Below are 24,000 nucleotides of genomic sequence, written 5' to 3' on the forward strand. Positions count from 1 at the left end.
TAATGAATGAGGTGGTGAGCGTGAGATCGGGCAGACATCCATGCATAGGTTCAAATCCCACCACATGCCACCTTGAAACTTTGTCATTTATCGAGTGGTTATGTCACCATAATACCCAGGCTCTAGGTCAGTGGTTCTTAACCTGGGGTACCTGTATCCCCAAGGGGTACGAAACCTTAAACTCAGTGGTACGAGACATGGTAGCCTGTGCAATGGTACCGTATATTTACCATGAGAAAGCAAAACATATTTTCTTAATTTTTCTCTTACTGTAATTGTCTAATTTTTTTAAGTTAGTGCTGTAAACACTATCACTATTTTTTTCATGTTTGTATAGTATTCATATTGGAGGGGGTACGAGAAATCTTTCTGAGATATTAAGGGGTGCGGGAACTGAAAAAGGTTAAGAACCACTGCTCTAGGTGGAGGTGCAATTCCCGACGTCGGAAGGTGCTGAAAAGCTGCCAGATTCGCCAGATAACTTAATTTAGCACATTCAACTCGGTATGCTGGAAAAAAAATTTACGTCATATATGTGCTATCAAACTAAGTAACAAATTATTAGGAACATCTCTAATCAGCTTCACCAAGCACAGAGAACGTAATATGGCAAAACGAGCCAAAAATGCTTGGTTCATGGTCACAGTTTTGGGACACTTCATGAGTGAATTACATTATTTTCAGTAAGCAAGTACATTTCATTGGTTCAAGTTAATTAATTAGCAATCAAATCCAGAAAATGTGACGAATATCAAATAAACACGATGTTTTGATGCAAAATCCTTGTATGACTTCAGTGAAAGATTGTCCGTTCCGTATGTAAACAACATCAAGCAGGTTTCTACCTGTTCCCCACCGGTTATAGGCAAACAGTTCAGGGTCTGGATGCGATGCTGACGGTCCTTTGCACCAATCTATGAAGTGCTTTGAGCAGATAGCATGGTCCTTGGTAGCTCTCCACGTCGGGCCTCGTTTACATCGTGTCTCCCATAATCTTCTTCGAGCCGCGTCTTTCTTCCTGGGAAACACAGTCCATCCTTTCACGCCTTGGTTTTCTTTTTGATATAGAATTGCAGTCAGCTACAGCACATGTATAAACCGGCATTCTGTTCCAGCTCTAAGAACACTCCACACTAGGGTGACCAGATTTCTGAGACAAATTCCGGGGACATTTTCAGTTCAGGGAGGTAAAAACATGTAGTGTTTTGCACTGGAAAAACTAAAACAGGGACACTATCCGTACCATTTCTAAACCAGCAATCAAAAGTTTCTCTCGCCTTATTTACCCAAGTTGCAAAGAAAAAAAATCTCTACCTGATGAAATATCTGAGATCATGAACACCCATTAGCTGTTAAAATGTGTCCGCTATACACTTCACCGTCTTCACGGAAACTATATAAAAAAAAATAAGGCCTTCTCCTTATTCTTGACATTCTAAAAGAGTAATTGTAAAAGGACATAATTATCATAATCAAAAGGAGTAGGTTTTTAACGCATCAAGTGATCTTTCAGTTACAGAAAACCGGGGACAGCAGTAGCCGGGGACAGGTCACTGAAATCAGGGACGTCTGGTCACCCTACTCCACACGAGCTTCCAAACGTCCGCGGACCGCGGGGTTGTTTTGGTGTTTTGAGAGGACTCGGTGTTCCCGAGTTCAGTTAGTCTTTTCGGCCGCAAAAATGTTGCTCTACCAAGATTATTACAGAATGTATTCCTTTGTAATATTTAGAGGAGAAACAGTGCTCTCTGTTGAACTATATGAAAAAATGTTTCACACCAAATATGTAGTTGAGACTAGTAAAAAATGCGAGAGCATTGAAACCGCGACTGTGAGTATTAAGCTTATAATAACAGTTTTGTAGAGTGTGTATTACCAGATCATATGGATAATGTTAGGATAAACACTTGGAATTAATGTTTTGCAGTACAAAGACTCAATACCTCAAGATTTATTATGATATGAATTTTAGAATGTGTGTCTCTTGCGAGCTGGCTGGCTGTATACCGAGTCGTGTATTAAAACAGCCAGCGATCAATGGCAACCCAGCAATATCCGACGTCGGGAATTGCCTTACCCCAAAGATGCGCTTGGGTGATGATATGGGCCCTAAAGCTACGGTTACACTAGCCACTGATACCCCTGGGCTGGGCGATTTAGCCAGGGCTGGGCGCCCAGCCCTGGCTAAATCGTCCAGCCCAGGGCTGGACGCGCCGGACCGTTTTCTCCCCAGCTCTAGGCCTGGGCACACCACTAGGAACTAAGAGACTATTATTATTCACGCAAACAACTAAACCCAAATTTTTCTAAATAATAAAATATCAAGGTATTATATCACTATATACGCAATTTATTTATTTTCATGCATGATTAGTTATAATTAGCTGCACACAAATTGTTAGAAAACATCATCTCTCGCTTGACCTGGGAAATCCTCAGATGTAAACAAACACACGCCGCAGCGCAATGTTTTAAACATGGCTTCTGTTGAAAAGTCCATTGTGTGGCCAAAGGAGGCCATATATAGTCTCCTAGAGAAGGTCAGGGACCGTGAGGTCTTGTGGAACATCAAACACAAGGACTACCACAAGAAGAACTTGAGAAGAGGTTGTTGAACACATTTTTTTTATTTCCTGCGTAACCAGGGCTTTGCTCATTCTGTTTTCTGTACCTTGTCTCTTTCCTCCAGATATTTATAAGCTTCATAGCAAGTTATCAGGGCCTGAGCAACATTGCTCCACTCTTCCCTTCCCATAGCCATCTTGAGCTCTGGTGCGCTTTGTTTAGATTGGCGCACCAAGTATCAAGATCAAGATCAAGAGCGCCCAGGACTGGGGCTGGGCTGTGTGTAACCACTTGCCTTGTAAACCCAGGCATAAGGCTGGCCTCCGTCCCAGGCCCAGGGCTGGGCCCAGGGGTAGCAGTGGCTAGTGTAACCGTACCTTAATATGGGCACCATTATAAGCAAAATTGCCTGCGCTGCTAATGGGTGGAAGCTGGACACCGCTTCTCATACTCTTCAAGTAGACCTACAGACGTTATAGGCTATAGAATTTTTTTTTTTATTTGATGAGGCTAGGTAAGAAAATACTTAGGACACCTTTTTCTTTGTTTTGATACTTTGCCCGCCTAATATTCAGACAGGACCGCTGACACACGTCAAGTATTTGGAGTCTATGCCTCGGGCAGTCTAGACAAGTCTACGCTGGTCTCTTCTCATATTTTTTTAATGTAAGAGGAACACTGACCATAGAAAAAAAAATACACTAAGATGCTTTTCCGAGATATGTAACAAGTGGCATATAAAACTGAATAATGTCTTGAAACGAGAGAATTCAAGTCATGCGAAGAATATAAAGAGGCAAGTAAAAGGATCAAGATGAAATGAGATTGAAAATACTGGTGAATTCTTGCGTAGGAAACAGACAGAATAGGGGCGAGATAAAATGGAAAGTCTTGTGCAGCAAGACTACCGGGGGATGGAGAGGCATCCATTTGGCAAGATCAGAAGAGCAGTTAAGGTAAAAATAGCAGTAGAAGATAGCAAAGGATACATCACCGCGGCAGTGAGAAAGAAAAAGAATAGAAGACTTAACATATTTCAATGCACAATGCACAAGAAATATCTCCAGTAGTGAGATCATTCTAACATGTGTATTAACACTAAGATACATACTATATTCCACCACAGCTCATTTTATACTTGGTGGTATAAATGGGCCTAGGGTAACTTAATCCCTGGTATAAAACGGTATACTGTAATCTATAATCAACCCAGGTATACTCTAGTCTAGAGTATAGACAGAGGTGTACTCTGCGCTATTATACCGTAACTTACCATTCATGCGTCAATGATTAACTTTCGCCAGCAGGACATAAAAAGGATATCAATGTTATTTTAGTGCACAATTTATTCAGCAATGGACACTTAATTGATATTTAAAGGTAAAGAGGAAGAGCGCTCCGCAGCAGAGACTGATAAAGAGGCTTGGAGAGCAAAGACGCCTTCAGGAAGCAGCTTTGCGGAACTGCAGAGACCGCGCCTCTTCTTCGCGATGCGGAGGGAGAGGCGTTGTCTAAGCTTCCATTACCTCTGCGCGTACTGAAAAGTGAGGTCATCTTGGAGGTAGGGGGGCATGGTAAAAAATGAGGGCTGCTGCGCTGTCCACACTGGCAGATATTGTTAGGCAGCATTAATTTTTGCAGTAGGCTGCATCGGCGGTGTTCTGCTTGATCCAAGTAAGGAACTTGGAAACCCTGGCGTACACCCCAGGCTTGCCCTTCTCGGCACACTTGCCAGTGCCAAAGGAGGTGATACCGACCAGCTTGTACTTGGAACTCTCCACCACAAAGAGCGGTCCGCCAGAGTCACCTTGGCAGGTGTCCTTGTCACCTTTCTCGGTGGCAGCACACAGCATCCTCTCACTGATGCCGGCGAAGTTCATGCAGGATGTATCCAGGATAGGCAGCTCCACCTCCTGCAGCTTGTCCGGCTTATTTCCGCTGTCCATAAGGTCACCCCAGCCAGCGGCGATGCCCGTCACTCCCGCATAGGTCTTGGAGTCATCCTCGGGCAGGCACACGGCGCGCAGTTCCTTGTTCTTACTGAGGTCGAGCGTCTCCGCCAGCTGCAGCAGCGCTATGTCATAGTCACCCTTAGAGGGATTGTAACTGGGATGCAGGATGACTTTCTTCACGCTGACCAGACGTGTCACCCCTGCCACGTCGTCAGAGGTGGAGCTCATGTCATGGTCTGCCACGCCCACCACCAGACCGACGTCAGATTCGCGCACGCCTTCCGTGTTGAAGAAGCAATGGGCGGCGGTGACGACGTATTTGTTGTTGATGATGGTCCCACCACACCAGTAGGAGGCTCCGCTCTGCTTCTTGAGGCCCACGTGCCACGGGTACTTGTTGCGGGGATTCACTTCGGCGCCGTTCACAATGCGGTTCAGATTGGCCACACCGCACTGGCAGTCAGTTGTGCCGGTGGTGGGCCCAGGAGCGGATGTGGCTGGGTTGGTTGGATCGGTGTCATAATAGTCGTACCTGTCTTCCTCCACAGGTATGCCTGACACGGCGACCAACACCTGGCATAGGAGGTAATCATGCTATGCATTATACTCATCACCTTGCCTCTCTCTCTCTCTCTCTCTCTCTCTCTCTCTCTCTCTCTCTCTCTCTCTCTCTCTCTCTCTCTCTCTCTCTCTCTCTCTCTCTCTCTCAACGTCGCTCCATAACATAACAAATAAGGAAGGAAGAAAAACACAAGCAGAAATTAAGAGAGTGCCAGTTTACCAGAAAAGGGCTGAAAAAAAGGAAAATACTGGTTAGTTCTTGCACTGATATGGTGGAGAGAAAACTGTTAGGGATATATAGAGAGCTTTGTTCAGTGATGCCTTGTGAGAGGGAGAAGGCAGCATGCAGTCTCCTAGTTCAGAGGATATAATGGTAGGCGATGGCAAGAGATTCAACATTATGCCATATTCAAGACAGTCAGTCTATTAGGAAAAGAAGTTGATGAGACAAAAATGTTTGGACTGCACTATGGTTAGGATGGCTGTGTGACTCAAACCTTCCCCTATCTTACAGTAAATGGACAGAGTAAGAAGACTAGAGGACGAAAAGTATTGGAGGAGGCGATACATAACAACCTGCTTCATAGAAGCTGTTTTAACAAAGAGAAGTGAAAAATATACATACATACACACACACACACACACACACACACATATATATATATATATATATATATATATATATATATATATATATATATATATATATATATATATATATATATATATATATATATATATATATATATATATATATTTTTTTTTTTTTTTTTTTTTTTTTACGCAGGAGGGACAAATGCCATGGGCATCAAAACATAAAAAAAGGCCCATTAAAAATGCAGGTTCCCTAATATATTTTAAAGGAATAAGACAAAAGCCAGGGACAAATGTCTTAAAACCTCCTTCGTAAAAGAAGTCAAGTCGTAGGAAGATGGAAATACAGAAGCAGGCAGGGAGTTCCAGAGTTTACCAGTGAATGTTATGAATGATTGAGAGTACTGGTTAGCTCTTTCGTTAGAGAGTTGTACAGAATAAGGATGAGAGGAAAGGAAAGTCATGTGCAGCAGGGCCGTAGGAAGAGGGGAGGCATGTAATTAGCAAAATCAGTAGAGCAGTTAGCATGAAAATAGCAATAAAAGACAGAAAGCTGCAACATTCCAGCGGTGAGGAAGAGGCTGAAGACAGTCAGTCAGAGGAAGGGAGTTAATGACACGAAGAGCTTTTGATTCCACCATATCTAATAAAACTGTGTGAGTGGAACCCCCTCAACATGCGAAGGACATGAACCCACCTAAACAAACAAGGACGAATAAGGTTAGTATACAGAGTTATCAGTTGGAAGGGGGAGAAAAACTGGTGGAGACGCTGCAGAATCACTAACTTCATAGAAGCTGTTTTAGCAAGAAATGAGAGTTAAGATTATGAGTAAAGGACAGACCGAGGATATTCAGTGTGGAAGAGGGGGACAGTTGAGTGTCATTGAAGAAGAAGGGATAGTTGTCTAGAAGGTTGTGTCCACTTGATAGATGGAGGAATTGAGTTTTTGAAGCATTCAAGACAGATAAGTTTTCTCTGCCCCAATCAAAAATCTTAGAAAGATTAGAAGTCAGGCGTTCTGTGGCGTCCCTCCGTGATCTGTTGACTTCCTGAAGGGTTGGTCGTCTCTGAAAGGACGTGGAAAGATGTAGGGTGATATCATCAGCGTAAGAGTGGACAGGGCAAGAAGTTTGGTTAAGAAGGTCATTAATGAATAATAAAGAGTGGGTGACAGGATAGAACCTTGAGCAACACCACTATTAGTAGATTTAAGAGAACAGTGGCCGTCTACCACGACTGCAATAGAATAGTCAGAAAGGAAACTTGAGATAAAGTTGTAGAGAGAAGGACAGAATCCGTAGGTGGGCAGTTTTGAAATCAAGGCATTGTGCCAGAAAAGCTTTTGATATGCCTTTCATATATATATATATATATATATATATATATATATATATATATATATATATATATATATATATATATATATATATATATATATATATATATATATATATATATATATATATATATATATATATATATATATATATATATATATATATATATATATATATATATATATATATATATATATATATATATATATATATATATATATATATATATATATATATATATATATATATATATATATATATATATAAACACATACACACACACACACACACACACACACACACACACACACACACACACACACACACACACACACACACACACACACACACACACACACATTAGCTAACTATTAGTGCAGTACGATTGTAGTGCATTAAATGCATAGGATGAATATGGCAGAGTGTCACTGAGGGCTACTGTGCACTAAGTATAGCTGCGTACCACGAAGAAGCAAGACACGGTAAGGAGACCCATGATGGACTACTGGTGTGCCGTGACTCACTGGACCCCTGCTCTGACCCACTTTATATCATTCAGCAGCAGCAGCAGCAGCAGCAGCAGCAGCAGCAACAACACAGCAGATGCAGTAGCAGCGAGAGGAAGAGGAGGAGGTGGAGGAGGAGGAGGAGGAGGAGGAGGAGGAGGAGGAGGAGGAGGAGGAGGAGGAGGAGGAGGAGAGAAAGAGAGAGAAGGAGTAATCTAAAAATTAGCTTCTACAGGTGATACAGCATGTGTGTGTGTGTGTGTGTGTGTGTGTGTGTAATTCACTGTTTGATCTGCTGCAGTCTCTGACGAGACAGCCAGACGTTACCCTACGGAACGAGCTCAGAGCTCATTATTTCCGATCTTCGGATAGGCCTGAGACCAGGCACACACCACACACCGGGACAACAAGGTCACAACTCCTCGATTTACATCCCGTACCTACTCACTGCTAGGTGAACAGGGGCTACACGTGAAAGGAGACACACACAAATATCTCCACCCGGCCGGGGAATCGAACCCCGGTCCTCTGGCTTGTGAAGCCAGCGCTCTAACCACTGAGCTACCGGGCCGTGTGTGTGTGTGTGTGTGTGTGTGTGTGTGTGTGTGTGTGTGTTTGTGTAATTCACCACCACGGTCGTCTGCTGGTCATCCAGCCAGTCTTCCCCATTACGGAACGATTTTCGGGTAGGACTGAGACCACAACACACTCCACACACCGGGAAAGCGAGGCCACAACCCTTCCAGTTACATCCCGTACCAACTTGCTGCTACACATTTCAAGAGGCTTGCCCATTTGCCTCGCTGCGCCCGGCACTCTAATCCGGGCCTTCTCAGTTGTGAGTTGATGATATCTTCAGTTTTCTGATAAAATGTTATATAAGCGGTAAATGGAATCATTAAGGATCAAACTTCAATAAATTTGACGACCACCACCATAACATCACCCGCTTCACCAGTCAGTCAGTGTCACTAGTGTCGAGAAAATATGTCCTCCACTCCAGTCCTTTGCAGATGATTTCCTGTAGGTATGCCAAAATTCTCTCTCTCTCTCTCTCTCTCTCTCTCTCTCTCTCTCTCTCTCTCTCTCTCTCTCTCTCTCTCTCTCTCTCTCTCTCTCTCTCTCTCTCTCTCTCTCTCTCTCTCTCTCTCTCTCTCTCTCTAAATGTAGCTCCAAAACATTAACATAAGGATGGAAGAAAAACACACACAAAAATTAAAAGAGAGCCAGAGTTTACCAGAAAAGGGATGAAAAAAAGATACTGGCTAACTCTTGCACAGATAGGGTGGACAGAATACTGTTAGGAATATGTAGACAGTTTTGTGCAGCGATGCCTCGTGAGCGGGAGAAGGTAGCATGCAGTCTCCTAGTTCAAGAGGAAATAATGGTAGGCGATGTTCAACATTGCGCCAGATTCATATATATATATATATATATATATATATATATATATATATATATATATATATATATATATATATATATATATATATATATATATATATATATATATATATATATATATATATATATATATTATTTATTTATTTATTTATTTATTTATTTATTTATTTATTTTTTTTTTTTGTGGAAGAGGGGAATTTGACCAAGGGCAACAAAAGATTGAAAAAAAGACCCACATGGAAATCAGTTCCTTTAAAGATTACAAAAGAATTAGCCAATTATCTGGGACAAATGTCTTGAAACCTCCCTCTTAAAAGATGTTAGTCGTAGGAAGATAGAGACACAGAAGCAGTTCCAGAGTTTACCAGAGAAAGAGATGAATGACTGAGAGTACTGGTTAACTCTTGCATTAGAGGGTTGGACAGAATAGGGATGAGAGGAAGAAGAAAGCCTTGTGCAGCGAGGCTGCAGGAGGAAGGGAGGCATGCAGTTAGCAAGATCAGTAGACCAGTTAGCATAAAAATAGCGATAAAAGATAGAAAGAGATGCTGAAGACAGTCAGTCAGAGGAGGGGAGTTGACGAGACGAAAAGCTTTTGATTCTATCTTATCTAATAAAACTGTGTGAGTGGAACCCCCACAAACATACGAAAAGTACTCCATACAAGAACTGATACAGAGTTTGGAGTTGGAAGGAAGAGAAAAAACTGGCGGAGACGCTTTAGAATCCCTAGCTTCATAGAAGCTGTTTAAGCAAGAGATGAAAATGAAGTTTCCAGTTCAGATTATGAGTAAAGGACAGACCGAGTGTAAAAGAAGGAAGTGTAGAAGAGGGAAACAGTTGAGTTTTATTGAAGAAGACTGGATAGTTCTCTGGAAGCCGGTGTCAAGTTGATAGGTGAAGGAGTTGAGTTTTTGAGGCATCGACCACTACTAAGTTTTCTCTGCCCCAATCAGAAATCTTTGAGAGATCAGAAGTCAGGTGTTCTGTAGTGTTCCTGCGTGATCTGTTTACTTCCTGAAGGGTTGGTCGTCTCTGAAAGGACGAGGAAAGATATTTGGTTAAGATCATTTATGAATAATAGAAAGAGAGTGGGCGATAAGACAGAACCCTGAGGTACACCACATTTAATAAACTTAGAAGAACTTTAGCCGTCTGCCACGGCTGCAATAGAACGGTCCGAAAGGAAACTCGAGATAAAGTTGCAGAGAGAAGGATAGAAACCGTAGGAGGGCAGTTTTGAAATCAATGCTTTGTGCCAGACTCTATCATAAGCTTTTGATATGTCTAACGCGACAGTAAAAGTTTCACTGAAATCTCTAAAAGAGGATGACCAAGTCTCAGTAAGGAAAACCAGAAGATCGCCAGTAGAGCGACATTGACGGAAGCCATATTGGCGATCAGACAGAAGATTGTGAAGTGACAGATGTTTAAAAATTTTCCTATTGAAGATAGATTCAAGCAAGAGATTAAAGCTTTAGAGCGGTAGTTTGCGGGATTAGAACCGTCACCTTTTTTCAAGAACAGGTTGAATGTAGGTAAACTTCCAGCAACAAGGAAAGGTAGAAATCTATAGACAAAGTTGAAAGAGTTTGTCCAGGCAAGATGCAAGCACGGAAGCACAGTTTTTGAGAACAATAAGTGGGACCCTATCAGGTCCATAAGCCATCCGAGGATTTAGACCAGCGAAGGTATGGAAAACATCATTACAAAGAATTTTGATTGAAGACATGAAAATGTCAGAGGAAGGAAGAGAGGGAGGGACAAGCCCAGAATCATCCAAGATGGAGATTTTAGCAAAGGTTTGAGAGAAGAGTTCAGTTTTATAAACAGATGAGATGGCAGTGGTGCCATCAGGATGAAGTAAAGGAGGGAAAGATGAAGAAGTAAAGCTGTTGGAGATGTTTTTGGCCAGATGCCAGAAGTCTCGAGGGGAATAGCAGTTTGAAAGATTTTGACATTTTCTATTTATGAAGGAGTGTTTCGCATGTTGGAGAACAGACTTGGCATGATTCCAGGCAGAAATATAAAGTGCATGAGATTCAGGTGATGGAAGGCTCAAGTACCTTTTGTGGTCAACCTCTATCATGTATAGCACGAGACCAGGCTGTGTTAAACCAAGGTTTAGAAGGTTTAGAAGAAATAGGAATGTATGCATCCATGCCAGACACTATCACCTCTTATGTGCAGAGGCAAAACGCCAGAGGCACCTCCAATCCCTGAGGAGGAATTGGAGAAATGGGACAAAATACAGATACGAGGTTGCGATCAGAGGAGCCCAACGGAGAAGATAAGGTAACCTCATAAGCAGAAGGATTAGAGATAAGGAAAACATCAAGAATGTTGGGCGTATCTCCAAGACGGTCAGGAATATGAGTAGGGTGTTGCACGTCACGGAGTATAGCAAAGTTGAAGGCTGGTTCACCAGGATGGTCAGTAACGGGAGAGGAAAGCCAAAGCTGCTGGTGAACATTAAAATTTCCAATGATGGAGATTTTCGCGAACGGGCAGAACAGAATGTGCTCCACTTTGGAAGATTAATAGTCAAAGAATTTACTATAGTCAGAGAAGCTAGGAGAGACATAGACAGCACAGCTAAACCTAGTTAGAGAGTGACTATTGAGTCGAAGCCAGATGGTGGAAAACTCGGAAGATTCAAGAACGTGGGCACGAGAACAAGTTAAGTCCTTGCTCACATAGACACAACATCCAGCTTTGGAACGAAAATGAGAATAGAGAAAGTAGGAGGGAACAGAGAAGGGGCTACTGTCAGTTACTTCAGACAGCTGTCTTTCGGTGAGGAAAAGAAGATGAGGTTTAGTAGAGGAGAGGTACTGTTCTACAGATTGACAATTAGATCTAAGACCGCGAATGTTGCAGAAGTTAATGAAGAAAAATCAAGGGAGGTATCAAGACATTTGGGGTCGCCACTGAGAGATTAGTCCAACCTGGGGACATTTCTTGTCCCCTCCCCAGAAGGGGATTCCAAGGTTGGATTTCGAGATGCCATTTTTTGTATTTTAAGGAAAGGTTTTGTGTGTGGTAAGTGCATATAGTTTTGTGTGAAAAAAAAAATAAGAGTTGTCTTTAGAGGGCAGGCTGTAACTGCCCCCTTGAGTCGTGAGGAACAAAAGGAAACGTTCAGTGAGATCGCAATTAGCTTTAATGGAAAGTCGAGAGCACATCCTGAACTAGTGCTATTAGACCTCGCTGAGAGTAAATTATCGTTTCGGTAGGTGTTTACTACTTCCTCCCAAGAGGAGCTATTTATTAGTGGAGGACAATCCAAGTATATCAAATGCCTCGATACCTCCCTCTTAAAAGAAGACAAGTTGTAGGAAGTCGGAAATACAGATACAGGGAGGGAGTTCCAGAGCTTACCAGTGAAAGGGATGAATGATTGAGAGTACTGGTTAACTCTTGCGTTAGAGAGTTGGACGATAGGGATGAGAGGAAGAAGAAAGCCTTGTGCAGCGAGGCCGCAAGAGGAGGGGAGGCATGCAGTTAGCAAGATCCGTAGAGCAGTTAGCATGAAAATAGCGATAAAAGATAGAAAGAGATGCAACATTTCGGCGGTGAGAAAGAGGCTGAAGACAGTTAGTCAGAATATGGGGGGGAGTTGATGAGACGAAGAGCTTTCGATTCCACCCTATCTAGTAAAACTGTGTGACTGGAACCCCCAAACATGCGAAGAGTACTCCATACAGGGCGGATAAGGCCCTTATACAGAGTAAGCAGTTGGAGGGGCGAGAAAAACTGGCGGAGACGCCTCAGAACACCTAACTTCATAGAAGCTGTTTTAGCAAGAGATGAGATGTGAAGTTTCCAGTTAAGATTATGAGCAAAGGACAGACCGAGGATATTCATTGTGGAAGAGGAGACAGTTGAGTGTCATTGAAGAAGAGGGGATAGTTGTCTGGAAGGTTGTGTCGAGTTGATAGATGGAGGAATTGAGTTTTTGAGGCATTGAAAACTACTAGATTTTCTCTGCCCCAATCGGAAATCTTAGAAAGATCGGAAGTCAGGCGTTCTGTGGCGTCCCAGCGTGATCTGTTGACTTCCTGAAGGGTTGGTCGTCTCTGAAAGACGTGGAAAGATGTAGGGTGGTATCATCAGCGTAGGAGTAGATAGGGCAAGAAGTTTGGTTAAGAAGGTCATTAATGAATAATAGAAAGAGAGTGGGTGACAGGACAGAACCCTGAGGAACACCACTATTAATAGATTTAGGAGAAGAACAGTGGCCGTCTACCACAGCAGCAATAGAGCGGTCGGAAATGAAACTTGAGATAAAGTTCTAGAGAGAAGGATAGAAGCCGTAGGAGGGCAGTTTTGAAATTAAAGCTTTGTGCCAGACTCTATTAAAAGCTTTTGATATGTCTAACGCTACAGCAAAGGTTTCACCGAAATCTTTAAAAGAGGATGACCAAGACTCAGTAAGGAAAGTCTGTATATGAGTACCATCACATACACACACTCTATCTTGAAGAGGTGTAGGACTCCACCTCCGTCTCTATTCTCTTGAAAATGGTTAATGGTCAGGTATATACACATTGCTCTTATATACGTTATGTACACTCAACAATGGATTAAGGTCTCTGTCTTATTAGTCATAATCTTTGTTGCTGTGTTTGGTGTATCTATAATAGTCTGTTTAATCTTCTCTAAGGGTTCACTATCAGCTTCTAAATTTATCTCATTATACAGAAATCTATATCCTGGTGTGTTCTCTCGTCTACAGAGATTATATATTGTGTTGAATGGGTGGTAAATATCTGTATTTTCTAACTTAGATCTTTGAAACTTTTTCTTCTTTTCCTCACTAGTTCTACAACAGGTAGGATACCACTTTCAAGCATACATAAATTAATATAGTGTTTCTTCTTACTCCCAACAAACACTTCACTAAAGTATTGTATTGTCTCTCTAAACTTTTCATTAAGAGGCATGCCCATTTGCCTCGCCGCTTCCTGGGACTCAAACCCTCTCGGTTGTGAGTCGAGCGTGCTAACTACTATATACACTAAGTGGTGTGCGTGCGTGCGTGTGTGCGTGTGTGTGTGCTGGCGTGCGTGCGCGCGTGCGTGCTGCCAAGCGTGGGAGTATGTGTTTTAGAAGCTTTCATGGGCAGCGTTATTTTGTCGTTGATACTCGTGAGTTCCTTTCACTTGGTGGCTCAGTGCGTGATAATTTTTTAGTAATGCACGTGACCTTCATTTCAGTTTGCACTTCACCTGGTGGCTTATTATCTTATTATGTACACACCTGAGTTATGAATTACTAAGTATCAGTTTGCATTTCACGTGGTGGATTATTATGTTATTTTGCACACACCTGAGGCAGTGTGGAAAGGTGTGGGTTAGTTTTTTTTCTTTCATGTTACTGCCCCAATTGGTTCAGCTGTGCATGTCTTGGTACTGGACATAACCTGAGTTGTGAACTAGTAATGTGTCGCAGTTCCCATTCCCCGAGACCACGATTATTCAAAGGCAAAAATATATCTTAGGACTTGGCTTACGACAATTTTTTCCTTTCTCCATCTCACCAAATTCTCAGCTTTCTCACGATCCTTAAAACATGGTGCTTTTACTTTTTTGGGACCAGGAAAGTAATGGGTTTTGTGTGTGGGGGGGGGGAGGTCTTTGGCCAGCTTTCCTCACACATGAAAAATGTCGGTAACAAGAGCAACTAAAACATCCAAACCGTCGAGCAATGTGGGCCGCTAATCCTCGCGTCCTCCTCCTGCCACCATGAGCGAGGTTTCTCAATGAAGTTAGCGATAAAGGTTGATGTCCTGCTAGGTTAAGAAGTTACCACGCAGAATTGATTAGAAGTCAAGATAGGCTTAAACTTATTGCCTGAAAGTGAATACTGACCATGACTTGGGAAGAGAAATACAACCAGATCCATGAAAATAGATTCCAATGAGCCCCTTAAAAAATGCTGACTTTTTTTTATGCAAGAGGGAGAGCTGTCAAGGTAAAAAAAAATAGAAAAAAAGGCTCACTGGAACTGCAGTTCCCTAAAAAGATTTAAAAGAACAAGCCAAAAGCCTGGGACAAATGTGTAGACACCTCCCTCCTAAAAGAAGTCAAGTCGTAGGAAGATGGAAATACAGAAGCAGGTAGGGAGTTCCAGAGTTTACCAGTGAAAGGTATGAATGATTAGGAATACAGGTTAACTTTTACGTTAGAGGTTGGACAGAACAGGGATGAGAGGAAGAAGAAAGCCTAGTGCAGCGAGACCGCAGGAGGAGGGAGACATGCAGTTTGTAAGATCAGTAGAGTAGTTAACATGAAAATAGCGATAAAAGATAGAAAGGGATGCAACATTTCGGCGGTGAGAGAAGCTCAAGACAGTTAGTCAGAGGCGGGGAGTTGATGAGACGAAAAGCTTTTGATTCCGCCCCATCTAATAAAGCTGGACGAATGGAACCCCGCCAAACATGCGAATAGCACTCCATACAAGGACGGGTAAGGCCCTTGTACAGAATAAGTAGTTGGAGGGGCGAGAAAAACTGGCGGAAACGTTTCAGAACGCCTGACTTCATAGAAGCTGTTTTAGCAAGAGATGAGATGTGAAGTTTCCAGTTAAGATTATGAGTAAAGGACAGACCGAGGATATTCAGTGTGGAAGAGGGAGACAGTTGAGTGTCACTGAAGAAGAGGGGATAGTTGTCCGGAAGGTTGTGTCGAGTTGATAGATGGAGGAATTGAGTTTTTGAGGCATTGAAAACTACTAAGTTTTCTCTGCCCCAATCAGAAATCTTAAGAGAGATCAGAAGTCAGGCGTTCTGTGGTGTCCGTGCGTGATCTATTGACTTCCTGAAGGGTTCGTCGTTTCTGAAAGGACGTGAAAAGATGTAGGGTGGTATCGTCAGCGTAGGAGTGGATAGGGCAAGAAGTTTGGTTAAGAAGGTCATTAATGAACAATAGAAAGAGAGTGGGTGATAGGACAGAACCCTGAGGAACACCACTGTTAATAGATTTAGGACAACAGTGGACGTCTACCACGGCTGCAACAGAACGGTCGGAAAGGTAACTTGAGATAAAGTTGCAGAGAGAAGGATAGAAACTGTAGGAGGGCAGTTTTGAGATCAAAGCTTTGTGCCTAACTCTATCAAAAGCTTTTGATATGTCTATCATACATATATATATATATATATATATATATATATATATATATATATATATATATATATATATATATATATATATATATATATATATATATATATATATATATATATTAGGGTGTTGTACTAGTTGCTCTAGGTCATAGAGGATAGCAAAGTTGGAGGCTAGTTCACCAGGATAGTCAGCAAAGGAAGAGGAAAGCCAAAGCTGGTGGTGAACATTGAAATCTCCAAGGATGGAGATCTCCGGGAAACGATAGAAGAACAGAATGTGCTCCACTTTGGAAGATTAATAGTCAAAGAATTTACTATAGTCAGAGGAGTTAGGGGAGAGATAGACAGCATAGATAAATTTAGTTAGAGAATGACTATTAAGTCGAAGCCAGATGGTGAAAAACTCGAAAGATTCAAGAGCGTGGGCACGAGAGCAAGTTAAGTCGTTGCGCACATACATGCAACATTCAGCTTTGGAACGAAAATGACAACAGAGAAAGTAGGAGGGAACAGAGAAAGTTACCTTAGACAGCTGTGTTTCGGTGAGGAAAAGAAAATGAGGTTTAGTAGAGGAGAGGTGATGTTCTACAGATTGAAAATTAGATCTAAGACCAGGAATGTTGCAGAAGTTAATGAAGGAAAAGTTGAGCGAGGTGTCAAGACACTTGGGGTCGCCACTGAGAGATTAGTCCGATCTGGGGACATTTCTGGTCCCCTCCCCAGAAAGGGAATTCGAGGCTGGATTTGGAGTCGCCATTTTTTTATTTATTTATTTTTTTTTTTTTAAGTGAAGGATGTGTGTGTGGTAAGTGCATGTAGTTTTATGAAAAGTAGGAGAGTTGTCCTTAAAAGGCAGGCTGTGACTGCCCCCTAGAGTTGTGAGACACAAAGGAAAACATTCAGCGAGGTCACAACTAGCTTAAATGGAGAGTTCAGAGCAGCCCTCGAACTAGTGCTGTTAGATCTCGCTGGGAATAAATTATCGTTTCGGTAGGTGTCTACTACCTCCTCCTTGAATTTCTTTTTCCCCCACTAAGCGATCGTGGAAGGGAACAATTTCCATGTTGGGAATAAAAATACAACCCGGGCCATTCCTGGAGACGACGTTCAGTCAGGAAAGAAAATTTCCTCCTGTAGCGGTAACCAAGCAACGCCACGGCGAGGAGCGTAGTGTGATCCTTCCTGGCCACTGTCTTTGTGGATTATATATATATATATATATATATATATATATATATATATATATATATATATATATATATATATATATATATATATATATATATATATATATATATATATATATATATATATATATATATATATATATATATATATATATATATATATATATATATATATATATATATATATATATATATATATATATATATATATATATATATATATATATATATATATATATATATATATATATATAAGAGGAAACTGGCCAAGGGCAACAAAGATTAAAAGGCAAGGCCTACTTAATCACTGGTTCCCTTATAGATCATTGGAGTTAGCCAAAAGACAGGCAAAAATGACTTGAAATCTCTATCTTAAAAGAAATCAAGTTGTAGGAAGATGGAAAGTCTAAGCCTGTAAATTGACTCGAAAAGGAGGTGAAATGATTCACTTGAATACACAGGAAGGGAGGAATGATGCAACGTTAATACGACTTACAAAATCGGTAATTTCTGAGACTTTTATGACAAGATTGGAGTGATTTCCATATAGATATCAATCGCCCACTCTCCCTCTCCCTCTTCCCGTCGCTCCTCCCGTGGGTGATTACCCACGTATTACGTAGATCGCCGGCCCTCCAGCTATTCGGAAGCTATTCACTTCATTCAAACAGTGAATCGATGCATTAGTACTACCACCTCCATCGCCGCCACCTTCCTCGTCGTTATCGCAATCACTGCACGCCACAGGTGTCCCTATAAAAAGACTTGGTTTATAAGCCACTACACCCAACACCATCACCTCTACCAATAAGGCCATTCATTTTTTTAAAAGAGCGCACCTGACGATTTACTTCTACAAAAGCAATAATAACATTAAAGGAAGGCCAAAGGTGATGCACAGCTACACACCAGTCTCAGTCCGTGAATCATTAGGGGTTGGTCTGCCCGGGAACAGCGAACGTGTCAGCCAAGAAAAGGGTCTGCTCAAAGGGCTGTATTTTCAAACTTTGACGTCTTATCTCGACTATTAATGTTAATGTATAAATGTTGTTAGTTAGAGTTTCAAAGTGATACTTTTAACTTGCCCTGCCGGAACTTACTAGGGGGTTTTCAATGGTGTTTCTTTGGTGCCAGTAATAATGTAACATGATGTACTGGGTTTTATCTGAGCTTTTAGAAATACGTTTTACTTCATGGCTCCACTGATAGTTTACCGAGAAGTCTATATCATTCACTAGAGATAAAAAAAAAAAAGTAATTATCCAAGAGAACCAGTGGCTTTTGAAATAGTCTTTACGAGAGTTGACGATATTTGAAAGACATTTGGAAGTATTTTTTTATTCAACACAAGTACCAAGAGTCACGAAAAAGAAGATGTGGCTGCACGCCACACCACGCCACCGCTGGGTGCTGATTTAGATTTAGATTTAGATATTTTATTGACCACAACATATAAAATACAACTAAATAATAGCATAATGGTCCAACAAATACACTATTATATATTCAACACAAATTCACGTAAAAACACATAAAACACTTATCACAAGAAACACAACACATACGCTACACCACCCACATGACACTCGTCAGGTGAATATACTCTGAATAGCTCTGAATGTTTTTACTTTGTGTGAGCTAAGCGAGTGAAGGAGGAGAATAATGACAATAATAATAATAATAATAATAATAATAATAATAATAATAATAATAATAATAATAATAATAATAATAATAATAATAAACTAAATGAATAAATAAATACATGAATAAAAGGAAAATCAAACACAAACATAAAATACATAAGTTGCTTCAAAGAGTGTCCAACATCCAGCAATACTAACTAGTGACGGGGACTTCAGTCACGGAGGATGCAGGGCGTTTCACAATGCCCGTCGCTCTCCACTCAGTATTCAGAAACGCCTTGTTCTCTCACCGCCACTATTTTCCAAAGCCACAAAGATGGTTAGCCGGGTTTTCAAGCGTGCTTCTCCAGTTAATAATGTAGAAATCTTGTCAATCTGACTCTAGAATCATAAAAAAAAAAAACTTAAAACACGCTTGTAAACTTAAATAAAGCTTTTAGAAATAGTGAGGGTGAAGCATAGATGTGTTTGAGAATACAAGCTTCCACCACTCCCCACACGGTCACCCATAATCAGCCCCCGCGGCCACACACAGAACCGGTGAATAGAACACGTCAGGAGCCGTCTCATGTTAGGTTAGATAGTAATAGTCAGGCCATTTGCTGTTCCTATGCTCTTATGCTCTACCTTATGAGGAGAGGTACACATTACTGGCCTTCCCTTCCTTTTTCAGTGTCTAACATGTCAAGAGTAAGATTTTAGAAGCCGTCAATAACTGTCAAATATGATTGATGCCTGTTTCCTTTGTTCTATCTTTCCTTCCTTTCCCTGGTCTCCGATATGACAGGAACTCTGCTTTTTACGTATGCCAGGATATTGGTGTCCGTAGTAGTAGTAACAGTAGCAGTAGCAGTAGCAGTAGCAATAGCAGTAGCAGTAACAGTAGTAGTCTCAGCCTCGTCACACTTACAAAACAGACACCACCAGTAACAGCGTCACAAACCACAGCTACCTCTGCCGTCCCCCTCCCTCAGGTCAGGCAGCATACGACAAATCACGCCGGGCGCCCACATCTCCCGCGTTCTGGACAACCTCCTCCTCGGCTACGACCAGAAGCTGCGGCCTTCCTTCGGGGGTGAGTGTCTATCCTTCTGTGTTTGCCTTGATGTTTCCCTCGGGGATGAGTGTCTCCCATGCTGTGTTTGTCTTGCTGCTGTTTTCCCTCGGTGGTGAGTGTCTATCTTGTGTTTCCCTCGGGGATGACTGTCTACCTTGCTGTTTGCCTTGCTGTTTCCCTCGGGGGTGACTGTCTACCTTGCTGTGTTTGCCTTGCTGTGTTTCCCTCGGGGGTGAGTGTTTGCCTTGCTGTGTTTCCCTCGGGGGTGAGTGTTTGCCTTGCTGTGTTTCCCTCGGGGGTGAGTGTTTGCCTTGCTGTGCGGGGTGAGTGTTTGCCTGTGCGGGGTGAGTGTTTGCCTTGCTGTGTTTTCCTCGGGGGTGAGTGTTTGCCTTGCTGTGTTTCCCTCGGGGGTGAGTGTTTGCCTTGCTGTGTTCCCCTCGGGGGTGAGTGTTTTCCTGGCTGTGTTTCCCTCGGGGTGAGTGTTTTCCTTGCAGTGTTTCCCTCGGGGGTGAGTGTTTTGTGTTTATCTTCGTGGTGAGTGTTTACTTCCTTGCGTTCACCTGACTCAGCTACACTCACCTGAACATACATCTAATATAACTCATCTAAACTTTTACCGAAATTAGTCTAACCCAGATATACACCTAACCTAATTCAATATTACTAGAATTTCATATCCACTGACCTAACCAAAATATCACACTTAATCTAACCAAACCTATTCTAACAAACATTTACTCTTAACTAACCAAAATACCCACCTAGACTAGGGAAATATCCACCAATAAACTTCACCTATCCGAAATTAAATGTCCACCTAACTGAACTTAATCTTAACCAAATGTCCACCTCACCTCACCTAACCTAACCTAACCTAACGTAAATCAAATGTCCACCTCACCTCACCTCACCTAACGTAAATCAAATGACCAGCTCACCTCACCTCACCTCACCTAACCTTACCTAAATCAAATGTCCAGCCCACCTCACCTCACCTCACCTAATCTAACCTAAATCAAATGTCCACTAAACGTACGATATTTCAAGGAGTATGCTATGTTGTGTTCTGTTCCCTTTCGCTTCCTTCACAGCCTCTGTACCACGGTGACCTGCTGGTGTCTATACCCCCACGGGAAGCACATACATACACACACATACATACACACACACACAGGGTCGATACAGTTCTTCATACGGGCACCTACTTTCCTTAATAATGCAACAACCCAAAGATTTCCGATGAATTCCTGAACAAAGCCTTCGTGTGTTTCATGGGTCATAACGCGACATGAGAAGATTTACTGGATGGGAGGAAAAACGTATTGAGTTTTATATATACTACAACAGTGGGAGGAAGTTAGGATGAATGATGGACTTGTAAATCGTATCTCTTATAGCCGTGTAAAGAGTGTTCGTTTATCCTAAGTGCATGTGAGTGAATGAAATAGTTCCCAGCAGGTTACCGTGACCACGATGGGGATAAACAAATAGTGTTGAGTTATGCTATACCACAGGCCACCCTCATTACAAGCTCTCCGTCCTGCTTGTATACTAATATTCAGACACATTATTCTCTCAAGACTCATTTTTTTCTTCTTCCCCGTCCTATATATGCATCTGTATTCAGGGATGCTTTGTTATTTCATCAGGACTATTTCCCTCTTCCTCTTCTTAGCTTGTGTTTTGTTTCTATACCATATCTCTGTTTCGCACGAGCCTTTTACAGTCTTTGTTCTTACCCTAGACCAGAGTTCCCTGTTAGATAAAGAGAAAAAGAAGAAATACCCTAAGGAGACAAGTGTTTTTCAGTGCTTGTCTTAACAGCAATAAATTATTTTCTCCTACAGCCACACACTCTGTTTAACCCTATTACTCCTGCCCCAGCCTCCCTCATTACCCTCCCTGCTTTAGTCTTTGCATCTGTTTACATCATAATGAGCTCACCACACGACTCTTTGGCTCTGTGAGAAGGTGACACGCTTCAAGATTTCCTGGTAGACATCGCCCCAGTCAGCTATTGCGTGCATGTGGTGAGGAAAGCCACTCAAAGCTGTAGGTGGGCGCTGAGTTTGTATGCGTTCACGGTGTGTTTTCGTTTGTTCACCACTGTGGCTGTAGATTGTGCTTATTTTCTTACGTAGATCATAATTCTACTCCTATTAATACATCTGGCTCTAAATCATGCATCTTACAAAGCCACGTCACTGCACGCCTTGCCAAACTGAAAAAAAAGTCATATTTCGTAAGCTTGAAAACAAAAACTATATTAAAAAAGGGAATTGGTAGTGAAAATAGAGTGACAGAATGAATGATTGATGAATTAAATAGACACAGTGATCAAGTTGTTATAGTCTGCCTACTCTAAAGTGGCTCCAGGATCTCAGTTTTGAATGGTGTCCAAGGTAATGCGTGGTTGTCAGATCTTGAGGAAAAACTGTGCGCTATCCTTGTAATAAGTGCGTTGATCAACAGAAAACAAGTATTATTCACATCAAAACAATTACGTTATCAATAAGCTGCAATATGTTTTCAATCCAGGAACCATTTTAGAGCAGACAGACTATAGTGCCCAGTCAATGAGGAGCTTATAGAATAAAATGAGGTGTGTGTGAATGAGGTGATAGGTCAGTAGAGTTGGGTGGTCAATAAAGGTAGGTATAGGTAAGGTTTGCACAGTGACTGCCACGCATCATATAGAGACTGCCTAGCCTAACCTAACCTAACCTAACCTTGCCACGTGTAAGCTTGATGGCTTCTTGCAGCTCTCTATACTTTTTACCTTCTTGTCTATGTACCAGTTACGCATATCTTCTCTGCCTCACTATACGTCTGTCATGAAACTTCTTAACTATCCCCCTCTCCCCCTCCCTCTCTCTCAGTGCGATCAGGGGTTCTCAAAGTGGTCGATATCGACACCCAGGGATCAATTGGAACATCCAAGGGGTTGAAAGGGGGTCGATGAATAATCATGGAGTAGGTGAATGTTTACTGCTGGAATAGAACCATTTAATCCTCCTATTTAAAATTCTTGATAATAATTAATTAATGATATCAACAGTGAAAGAAGAAAAGGTATGTTGCACTGAGGATTAATTTACATGTACTTGTACACCTCGACATATTTTCTTACTGTGTGATACCTTTTTATCATACTTCATAGCTACTACTACTACTACTACTACTACTACTACTACTACTACTACTACTACTACTCATATTGATTTTGGCATTTTCCTTGAATTAAAAGCTAGGGGGTCGATAGAAAATTTGAAACTTCATTCGGGGGTCAACGAGCTAACAAGTTTGAGAACCCCTGTCTAACACCCAACCCCAATGATCATGAAACCCTTTAACTCTCTCCCTCTCTCTCTCTCTCTCTCTCTCTCTCTCTCTCTCTCTCTCTCTCTCTCTCATCCCCACACCTAACCCACACCTCACACCTGTCAGATCATTTCACCTCCAGCAATTACCCCTAGCGAGCAACCACGTGTTACTGAACTACACCTGTATCCAATTGGTAGAGGTATACTTCACCTACACCACTCCACCTCCTCTCTTCCTCCCTTCTTCCCTCCCTGACAGCCCTACCTTTGTCCCTCTCTTCCTTCCTTCTTCCTTCTCTTCTACCATCACTCCCGTCCCTCTCCCTTTCCTCCTTCTCTCTCTTCCTCATCTACACCCTGCCCCATTTCCTACCTTCTACCCATCCTTTTTCCTACCACCTTCTCTCCCTCCTATTCCTTACCTACCTACTTCCCTCCCTCCCTCCTTATCTTCCCTCCATCTCTCCTCTCCAGGTGAGCCAACCACGGTGGAGATTGACATTGAAGTGAGGAGCATGAGTCAAATTTCCGAGATGGACATGGTGAGTAAGATATATAAAGGCGAGTAAGGGTGAGTAAGAATAAGGAGTAAAGATGAATAAAGATGAGTACGAATGAGTGAGAATGAGAAAGGGTGAGTAAGGGTAACCAAGGATGAATGAAGATGAGTAACGAGTAAAGATGAGTAAATATGAGTAAGGATGAGTAAGGATAAGGAAAAGTAAGGGTGAGTAAAGAT

At 41.9% G+C, this 24,000-nt stretch overlaps 2 protein-coding genes across 2 annotated transcripts in view; one reads left to right on the forward strand and one right to left on the reverse strand.

Moving 5' to 3' along the window:
• LOC123511563 (gamma-aminobutyric acid receptor alpha-like) overlaps window positions 1-24,000 on the forward strand; it is a 70,554-nt gene that overhangs the window by 27,684 nt on the left and 18,870 nt on the right. Inside the window, exons 5-6 of the mRNA XM_045267568.1 lie at window positions 19,853-19,956; window positions 23,736-23,803. Coding sequence (XP_045123503.1) covers window positions 19,853-19,956; window positions 23,736-23,803 — 172 coding nt within the window. The remainder of the gene's footprint in view (window positions 1-19,852; window positions 19,957-23,735; window positions 23,804-24,000) is intronic.
• On the reverse strand, window positions 3,894-7,572 carry LOC123511565 (chymotrypsinogen A-like). The gene is made up of 2 exons (XM_045267569.1): window positions 7,476-7,572; window positions 3,894-5,090 (listed from the first exon to the last, which is right to left on the reverse strand). The coding sequence occupies exons 1-2, from the start codon at window positions 7,506-7,508 to the stop codon at window positions 4,194-4,196; spliced, it is 930 nt and encodes a 309-aa protein (XP_045123504.1). The 5' UTR covers window positions 7,509-7,572; the 3' UTR covers window positions 3,894-4,193.

This window comes from Portunus trituberculatus, chromosome 31, assembly GCF_017591435.1.
Source record: "Portunus trituberculatus isolate SZX2019 chromosome 31, ASM1759143v1, whole genome shotgun sequence".
In the NCBI taxonomy this organism is placed as follows: Eukaryota; Metazoa; Arthropoda; class Malacostraca; order Decapoda; family Portunidae; genus Portunus; species Portunus trituberculatus.